A 9841-nucleotide genomic window follows, 5' to 3' on the forward strand; every position below is an offset into this window, starting at 1 on the left:
GGTTGGGGAGATTTGCAAAAGTCATGAAAGAGTCTGGGTACAAACAAAGCCTAGGTGACCATACTCTTTTCATTAAGCACTCGGTTGCAGGGGGAGTAATTGTTCTTCTAATCTATGTTGATGACATCATAGTGATTGGAAATGATAAGAGAGAAAAACATGAAGTGAAGCAGAGATTAGCAACAGAGTTTGAGATAAAGGAACTAGGGAAACTGAAGTACTTCCTTAGTATTGAGGTGGCATATTCCACACAAGGGATCTTCATCTCTCAACAAAAGTATGTAACTGATTTACTGGCAGAAACAGGGAAGATTGGGTGTAAACCAATCTCTACCCCAATGGATCCAAACCACAAGTTGGGAAAGCTAAAGAAGAACCAATGGTGGATAAAAGAATGTACTAGAGGCTGGTTGGTAGGCTCATATACCTTGCTCACACTCGGCCAGACATCGCCTACTCGGTGAGCGTGATTAGTCAATTCATGCATGATCCAAGAGAACCTCATCTTCAAGCTACTTATAGGGTGCTGCATTACTTGAAAGGCAACCCCGGGAAAGGAATTTTGTTCAAGAAGAACAATACTCTTGCTCTAGAAGCATACACCGACACTGACTATACAGGTTCCCTAGTGGATCGAAGATCAACTTCAGGGTATTGTACTTTTCTTGGAGGTAATCTGGTAACATGGAGAAATAAAAAGCAGAATGTGGTAGCAAGGTCGTCTGCAGAATCAGACTTTAGGGTCATTGCTCAAGGGTTGTGTGAACTACTTTGGCTGAAGATTATTCTAGATGATTTGAGAATCAAGTGGGATGGTCCTATGAAGCTCTATTGTGACAACAAGTCAACTATCAATATTGCTCATAACCCTATACAACACAATAGGACAAAACATATTGAGATTGATAGGCATTTCATCAAAGAAAAATTAGAGGAAGGAGTAGTGTGTATGTCCTATGTTCCATCAGAACATCAATTAGTTGATATCCTAACAAAAGGGTTTAACAGTTCAATGTTTCACGATCTTGTATTCAAGTTGGGAATGGAAGACATCTATTCCTTAGCTTGAGGGGGAGTGTTGAGCTGTAAATAGAATAGGAAAATTATTTTTCAAATATGTTAGTTTTCTGTTTCTGTAAATAGATAGTTTTATGTTAGTTTCTTATTTCTGTAAATAGATAGTTTTATGATTTAGGAATAAGTTGGTTTAGGAATAAGTTAGTTTTCTATTATGTCTCTTGTTTCCTATTTCTTCTCTTGTAATCTTCTATATAAACTGTGTATAGTCAATCTAATACACAGAACTTATTATTTTTCATCCCATATTTCGTGTCAAAAACATTGGCCCATGCAAGATTGTTAGCTAAATCAATGACAAAGCCTACCAAATGAAGTTGCCAACCCATATTTATAATCAGATGAGCAGCTACTTCCATACAAGGTGGCCCAAGAATGATGATATTAGCAATCAAGGTTGAGTTTCTTCTAACCAGGGGGCACTGATGCAGTGGCTAAGATGACTAACAGTTTTTGATTCGTTAAAACCACCCAAAATTCTTGAAATCTGCTCAAAAATAAGATGCACAACCCAAGAGTCCATCATGCACCATGTGATAAGCTTAAATAAGCAATGAACAGCCAGGATTAAAACATCTTAATGGGTTAAGTTTTATTGTTTTAGGGCAGCACTAATAACTAGCTATTTTTAATTTTAATTAGTTTTGTTGGACTTCAAAAATAGAATACAGCTTCATAACCTCTTTTTCAACCACAAAGTATTGGCAAGGGGTTTCCTAACCTTGACTTTTAATTTTTTCTCCCTGCTTCTCTCTTAGCTTGCACTCTATTATCCCTGGTGATGTGCTCAGATAAATTTGAGTTTAATTAATCAAAATAACATTTAAGTCAGGTTTTATTGCTCCTCTCCAAATTTCGGCAATAGTGACCCACTCATTCTAGAAAGATGAGTTCCGCAATTGACCTCCATAACATGCAGCCAAACATTCTTGCTTAAGTTAAGATGCCTCCACAATGAACCTCCAAACTCAAACAAAGGTGTCTTCCTGATTTGTGAGTTACACCTCATCAACTTAATGACTTCTCAGAAATTTGGAAATAAAGAACCTAAGATCCTGTTTGTTTAGATTGTTTTTTGTTTTCATTTTCAAACAAAACAGAAATCAAGTTTAAAAACATATTTAGATATTTTTTTTCCCATTTTCATTTTTGGGAAAAACTAAATTACAAAAAGGCAAAAAGTGAAAACACAAAAATTTGGTGTTTATATAATTTTCTTAAGAAATTTGTAAAACATTCTCAAAAAAAAAATGTTGGGGAGAAAAATTAACAAAATAACTTAAAGAACAGAGGGACCCACAATATAAATATTAAAAATATTAAAGGAGCATAAATATGACTAAAATCACATAGTAAATGATGATCCCATTCATATTACTATTATGATTTTAGGTTGAATCAAATACATATTTTTTATATTAGAAAATAATACATTTTATTATTGTAATTACAAGCATATTAGGATCTCATTACACGATTTTAAAAATAAAACATAGAGCAAAGAAAATGAAAAGGAAATTGAACAAATGCGATTTCAATATTTTCATTGTTTTTCATCTGAATAGGCGGTCAACACCAATCAAGACTTTACCATTTTCATTTTAAAAAAAAATAGAAAATGAAAATTGTTTTTAGAAATATAAACTAAAAAAATATTTTCCAAACTAAATGCAAGCTAAACTTTTAATTACCAACTCCCATAAAATCTTCTCTAAAGACCCCTTTCTCCTTTCTCACCCAGCAACTTTGGTTTGAGCCTATCAACATATTCTAGCCAGAAGAACTTTTTTAAAGGTAATAATCCAGCATAAAAGCATTGTCCAAACAGGGGTTATTTGTCAAAGGTCAGCCACATTGACAGCAAGGTGTTTGAATTTGAATGAAGAATATAGTAGAATCAAAGGAAAAAAAAGGAAGTTGGAGGCAATAATAGCAGCCCCCTAAACAATTTCTTTAGTAAATTTCTAGGAGAAAAATCAAAGAATGGAACTAAGAGAATTTAGATCAATCAAAAAATAAAATTCAATCCCTTTTATGATGACCTCTTAACCCATTTATAAGAGTTATATGGACAAGAACCAACTAGCCATGAAAAATCTTGAACTAATAGTATGACAGCAGGTGTGCAGTTGGTTGGACGATTTAGGAGCAAACGTAGTAATAGTCAAGTGTCCCAAATGGCAATTCCCTCTATCGTTGAATCTAGTATACACAAGCACACCAGCATCCAATTAATTCCTACCTCAGGTCCTCGGCAAACTTTTATGGGTGCACCCACATGCCGCTTGTTTGAACAATCATGACAAACACAGCACATTTACGCAGGCTCATGCATCAAAGAAACATCTTTTTTAATAGGCAAATAAGGAGAATATATTAAAAGCACTTACAAAATGGCACATCAAAGTACACACGAAGAATAAAAAAGGCCACATGGCAAGCAAGAGAAAAAAAAATGCGAAGAAAAAACCTACCACTCTTAACAAGAAACCAGCCCCCTGAACCCAACCCCCACCCAAACCCTCTAAAACAAAACAACCACAACACGAGTGTTGTGTCCCTAGTGCTCCTCCCCTTTCCCCTGAAAGTACACAAAGAACTATCATAGTTAACCAAGCATTCAAGTTTACGTAATTCCATCTCAAAACAAGGTGCCAAGAGGTGCTTCCTCCTTCCACCTGAAAGTACACGAAGAACTATCGTAGTTAATCAAGTATTCAAGTTTAAGTAATTCCCTCTCAAAATGGGATGTCAGGAGGTGCTTCCTCCTTCCACCTAAAACCTTTACCCCACGCCCTTTTCTCGCCTACAAATTCTTCAAAAGGGAATTGATCTCTTTCTCGAACCCTGCTACTAGCATCCCCACATAATTGCTAAAATTTACAAACTTTCTGGGAAGGCTAACATCTCCCTCCAAAAAGGCAATAAAGCTTCAATGCCTTAGAGGGTTCGGCTACCCAACTCCAATCACCAACTCCTTGCCGAAGGATCCTTCGAATCACTTCCCAAAATCTCCAACATATAAATAACATTTTATTTTATTTCCTAGAAATCGAACCATGAATCTCCCATATCTACACCCCAAGTCCTTGCCACTTGAGCTAGGACTTGAGAGTAGAATTGTATATTAAAAAATATTTACAAAGATTTTCCAATAGCATCAACTAAGTTTCAAAAATAAATAAATAAATAAAAGATCGCACGCTATCATAATTTCCAACTTAAAGGGTTTGATTTGGAAACCCCCAAAGCTAAAATTTAATATACACATAGACCTGTTAAAGAAATAAAAACACAATGGTTAAAAAAAACCATCTCTAAGAACCTATAGCCATAATTGTTAAAAACTTACAATACAACAATACGACACATTTTTTACGAAAATCAATACGTAATCCAATTCATACCTTACCATAAAGCGTATCTAATGATACATATACAATGCAAGATATGATACTTTATATGATGATACAACGATATATACATCTTCAACTATTTTCCATAATTTTTTTATTAAAATAACTTATTGTATTAATTGTTTAAAAGATACTAAAAGATTAAAAATTGATCCTAAAAAGGAGAAATAGGTAAAATAATCCTATATGAAAAGCAACGTTCTTGCTATCAAATGTTATGTTAGAAGTGAACTAAGTTTATTTTGTGATAAATATTAGGAAATTTTCATTTGAAAGGTTTGAATATTGACATTAAAATGATGGTATTGGCAAATAAAAATTTTACTTAATATATTAGCATTTTTATTTCTATTTTGGTGGGAAGGAATCATAAGAACCTGAAAACTTAGAACTTTGAATATGACACATAATGGCATATACACATATGATGAATCTATATATTAAAGTCATTATTGTAAATCTGAACTTGTCAAAACTCTAATATTCAATGTTTTCATATGATATAATATAGTTTTAACACTTTAGATCCTATCATCTTTCATAAAATTAGTCATATATTATTCTATACTTAATACTTTCAATAGAATGCACACATATGCATATATTTTCTATTTATTTTTCACTATATCAAAATTACAATACATGATATAGAAAAATAGAAAAGTGAAACACAATAAGTTTTACAAGTTACCAACTATGCCTATAACAACCCCATAGTACAACTTCCAATCTACACATTTAAGAGCATCCCCAGTCAGCGGATCCACTATCACTCTAAACATTACAACACAATGTTTTTAGTTATAATCAATGTTTTTAGAACCGGACCAATCATTGAACCAAAAAAATTACCGGTTCATGATTCACTGGTCGAACCGGTGACGTCATAAATATATAATTTATAAATTATTAAATTTAAATAATTATAAAAATAAAATAATAATTTATACATTATTTAAAAATTAAATTTTTATTTGAAAATCAAAAAATTAGTTTCAAATTTAAAATTAAAATTAAAATCATAATTTTAATTTAAAATTCATTTTTAAATAAAAAAACTTATTTTTAAATCAGAAATTGATTTAAAATTGTAATTTTTTATTAATTTAAATTAAAATCACAAGTTTTAAACATGAAGTAAAAAATAATAAATATAAAAATAAATAAATAATATAGAGATGAGATAAAAAAATAATTAAAAAATAAATAAATCTGGAAGAAGGGATGACTATGAGAGGGTCGGGCAAAAAGGGGATACTTTTTCCAGTGCACCCACATGCCGCTTGTTTGAACAATCATGACAAACACAGCACATTTACGCAGGCTCATGCATCAAAGAAACATCTTTTTAATAGGCAAATAAGGAGAATATATTAAAAGCACTTACAAAATGGCACATCAAAGTACACACGAAGAATAAAAAAAGGCCACATGGCAAGCAAGAGAAAAAAAAATGCGAAGAAAAAACCTACCACTCTTAACAAGAAACCAGACCCTGATACCATGTGAAACAACCCCTTCCTCTAAAAGCTTAACCTCTTGTTGTCAATGCTTCAAGACAAACCCATGAGAATTTTGATAAAAAGGGGGTCCAATTAACAATTTGGAACCATTATGACCACCATCCATGTCCTCTTCAAGCTCAAACAGAAATTTTATTCAAACCCTTTTTTCAAGGATTTTCTATGGGTATCTCTCTCAACTAATTTTTTTATCAAACAAATGCCTGTCTTTTCAAGATTTGTGGTAAGGGAATTGAATATCACTTTTTGTAGTTGGGTATTAAGTATACATCATTAATCTGTTGGGCGTTCTTTATTTTTTCTCCCTTTCTTTTTAATATTGATTGAAAAGTTTTGAGTAATTCAACTGAAGTGACGAAAATAAATTATTGAAGAAACAGAAGCAATATCATTACAAGAACCTGTAACAACCATCCTTTTTCCCTATCTTTGTTTATTTTTATTTTTTTCAAGATGGCTGCAATGGTGTTGGGATGATTCATTATCAGGTCAGCCTTTAACCAACCAACAAGGAAACACTCATTTTATCCTCCACAAAATTTGATCACCCCTTTAGCATCTTGTCCACTAGGAAACCAGCAAAAATCACTTCTTGCACTAACCTCAGTCATTCTCTTAGCACCAATGCTTCACCATTTTGAAGTGCAGATTGAATTTAACCTCTCTTATTGAAAATAAGAACTCCAGCACCCTCTCTTTTCTGATAAGCACACCATCCAATCTAAGATAAACATGTCCAAGACAAACTTCTGAACAATTTAGCATCACGAATTGGACGAGAGTCAAACAATTTGCAAGCATTCCAACTCTTGACCATGTATTGAACCAGTTTGAACTTGATGTTGTGACTGGGTGTAGCATCCAGAAGAAACCCAATTTTTCCCAGGGAGCAGAGACAATAAAAGAATTACCGTCCTTGAATCTTCTAACAGGTATTTCTGCATCAAAGACATGTTCAAATCTTAGTCTTACGTGGACTAAGTCAAATATCAGTAAGGAAGTCTTGTAATTCTCACTTTGTAGAAAGTTCCATGGACTATTTGGATAACCGTATTGGCCATCCTGTTCTTCAGCTTCTCAATATCCAGTCAACTCTTCTTCAAAATCGTTCCAGTTTTGCCTGAATATTCAGATTGATTTGCCATCCAATTTTCTCATTCTGCCGCAATTAATACCTAGGCATATCTTCTGGCCTGCTCCTTTTATGAATTTTTCCCATTGTTCTTCTTTACCATTCTCAGAAATCAAACAGATGAATTGCGACCCAGCCTCCATTGCAATAATTCACACGTCCAATCCGCCTGCATGATCTTGCACTTCAATTTCCCATCAAGCCTTTAATGAAATTTCTGCACAAATCTTCAGATATGCCCAATTGCCACCCTTTTCCCATTATTTTCCCCTCCTTTCTGAGAAATCAAACAGAGGTGAATTCAAAATTGAATCACGACCAGCCTCCCATTTCAACAATTAAAAGTCCCATGTGTCAGAAATGATTTTGCGGTTCCATTTCTCATCCAGCATTCAATTAAATTTCTGCATGTGTTTTCTGGTTTTGCCCAATTGTTATACTTTCCTCATTATTATCCCCTACCTTTCTCAGCAACCAAACAAAGTTCAAATCAAAATCAGTGACACCCCATTTTCCATTACACCAATTAACAAAAACAAAACAAAACAAAATCCAACAAATTCACACTCAATAACAAAAAATAAAAAAGTAAAAGAATTGATGATTCATTAATGGCACTGCATTGAAATACAGTGCATGCAACAGCAAAACCAATGATGAAAGCGCAACAAATCTTACCCTCCATCGCTTCAGCGTCTCCACAGAAGCGTTCTTGGTGGTAGCAATATTGAAGGGATCCAAATACACCACCTCATCCTCATCGCCGCCGACCATGCCACCGCCAGAGGCAGATGCAGCCTCCATGTCACCACTTCCGTTCATGATTGGCCTGCCGCACGAGAGATGGCGCCGCCGGTCTTCAACGGAGCCACCTCGCGGTTCTTTACTGGAATCACTAATCGTGAAACACCAAAAGAAGAAACAAAAACTTGCCTACAAAATCAACCTGAAGTTTTTCCAGCTCGCAAATTCCGTTTCCTATTGTTAGAAATTCCAAACATAGAATTCCCTCTAATTTACACGATCTACAATCGCATTGACCGAGTTCGAATACTTTTTTTTCTTTTTTTTCTTTCAAAAAACCAAAAAAAACGAAATCAAAACCAACTTTACCGAGAATTGAGCATTGATTTTCGGCTTTTAAACAACCGCAGTCAATCAAATAGAAAATAACGCCTTGAATTGCCGGGAACGATTCATCGCAGAAAATGAAAAATAAAATTAAAACCAAAAATATTACAAATAAACCTTTAGGAAACTTCCAGGAAACTTCCGGCTTCATAATTTGCTAAAAGGTGCTTGGACTTTTCGCTATTTGAGAGAAAGTTTGGGAGAAACGTTAAAACGGCGATTTGGACTTTGGAGTGGTATCTTTTCTAAACGTGGGAATGGAATGACATACGTTTGTAGTGGGAGATAATGTGACCATTTTTACTAGTGATGTGGACTTTGAAAGAGAGATTTCTTGGATTCTCATAGATTGCACCAAAATCTTTTGGCAATTCATTTGGGTTTTTGATTAATTAATTGGGATGAAATTGATGGGTTTTAGGGGATATAAAAAGGGTTTTCACTCCAAAGTATATTCAATGTTGTTATAAGCTTACTTTTGTCGGTGCTAAATTGGATATCGAGTCATATGTGGATTCTTTTTTTAGTATTGTTTGAATCAGCCAAAAAAGAAAAATATTTTCTTGTCAATGTTAGGAAATTAAAACCATCAATAACATGTTAATGATTTTTCAAAAAACCCGAGATATAAAATAAAAAAAAAAATCACTCCCTTAAATTTTAAATAATTTCAAAACAAATTTTTAAAATATAAGATAGGTTAGTAATAAAAATTATTATATTTTACACAAAAGTTACTATCATTTTCTATTATTTTTAAAAACAAAACCCGAAGTGTATACAAATAAAATAATTAAAGAATTAAAACAATTTTACATCCTCGAATTTTTAGAAATAATTTTTAAATACATAAGACAAGTTTATAATAAAAGTTATCATATTTTACAAAAAAAAATTTGCTACTTTTAAAAAAAATTATGATACAAAAGTATAAAGTGGGGCACTTTTTAATACGACTTTTAAGTCAAAGTTTCACTTTTACCCTCCTTTTTCTTGACCTTTTTCCCGCCAATTTATTTTTTGGAAGTTGTATATGATTGTCCTAAAAGAGGTTTAATTTCCTTTATAATTTATGTAAATATAATTTCTTTCAATCTAATTTTTATTTATTTTTGTACCTTAATTCATTTCTTCGTATCTGCGTTTTATCTAACATTTCAAAATTAACCGTACGCACCAATAATTCAAATAATATAGCACCAAATCGATGTCATAGAATTTTTAAACTTTATATTTAATTTTTAAAAATATTATATATTTATACTATAACATAACAAATCATGCTACATTTCAAATCAAAGACAACCCACAGACCCACCATCGATATGATAATAAGAAATGAAAATAGTGAAAGTGATGACAATAATGTTGATGGACTATTGAAGTGATGAAATGATAAGATCGAAATGGTGTTGGTTGAATTGATAACAAAAGTAGCGTAGAAGCTAAAATTATTGATGAAAGTAGCATGTCATAAGTTTAGCGTCCAATTTGGTTCAAATGATGTCATGAGTTCAACGTCCACTTTGGTTCATATGATTGTTCTAAAGAAACTTTGTTGG

At 32.9% G+C, this 9841-nt stretch overlaps 1 protein-coding gene across 1 annotated transcript; it reads right to left on the reverse strand.

Annotated features, from left to right (window-relative positions):
* Positions 1-566: 566 nt before the first annotated feature.
* LOC117921910 lies at positions 567-8413 on the reverse strand. Its single transcript, XM_034839857.1, has 3 exons — positions 7827-8413; positions 3569-3755; positions 567-676 (listed from the first exon to the last, which is right to left on the reverse strand). Exons 1-3 carry the CDS (start codon positions 7968-7970, stop codon positions 567-569), a joined length of 441 nt encoding a protein of 146 aa, XP_034695748.1. The 5' UTR covers positions 7971-8413.
* Positions 8414-9841: the final 1428 nt, after the last annotated feature.

Source organism: Vitis riparia, chromosome 9 (assembly GCF_004353265.1).
Source record: "Vitis riparia cultivar Riparia Gloire de Montpellier isolate 1030 chromosome 9, EGFV_Vit.rip_1.0, whole genome shotgun sequence".
Lineage (NCBI taxonomy): Eukaryota > Viridiplantae > Streptophyta > Magnoliopsida > Vitales > Vitaceae > Vitis > Vitis riparia.

What these genes read in the sequence shown, in the direction of transcription:
- LOC117921910 (XM_034839857.1), bottom strand. Translation starts at nt 7,970, where the DNA reads ATGAACGGAAGTGGTGACATGGAGGCTGCATCTGCCTCTGGCGGTGGC. An exon ending in AGACGCTGAAGCGATGGAGG is followed by an intron (nt 3,756 to 7,826) that starts GTAAGATTTGTT and finishes GTGTACTTTCAG; the next exon opens with GTGGAAGGAGGAAGCACCTC. An exon ending in GGGTTGGGTTCAGGGGGCTG is followed by an intron (nt 677 to 3,568) that starts GTTTCTTGTTAA and finishes CCATGTTACCAG; the next exon opens with ATTACCTCCAAGAAAAGTAC.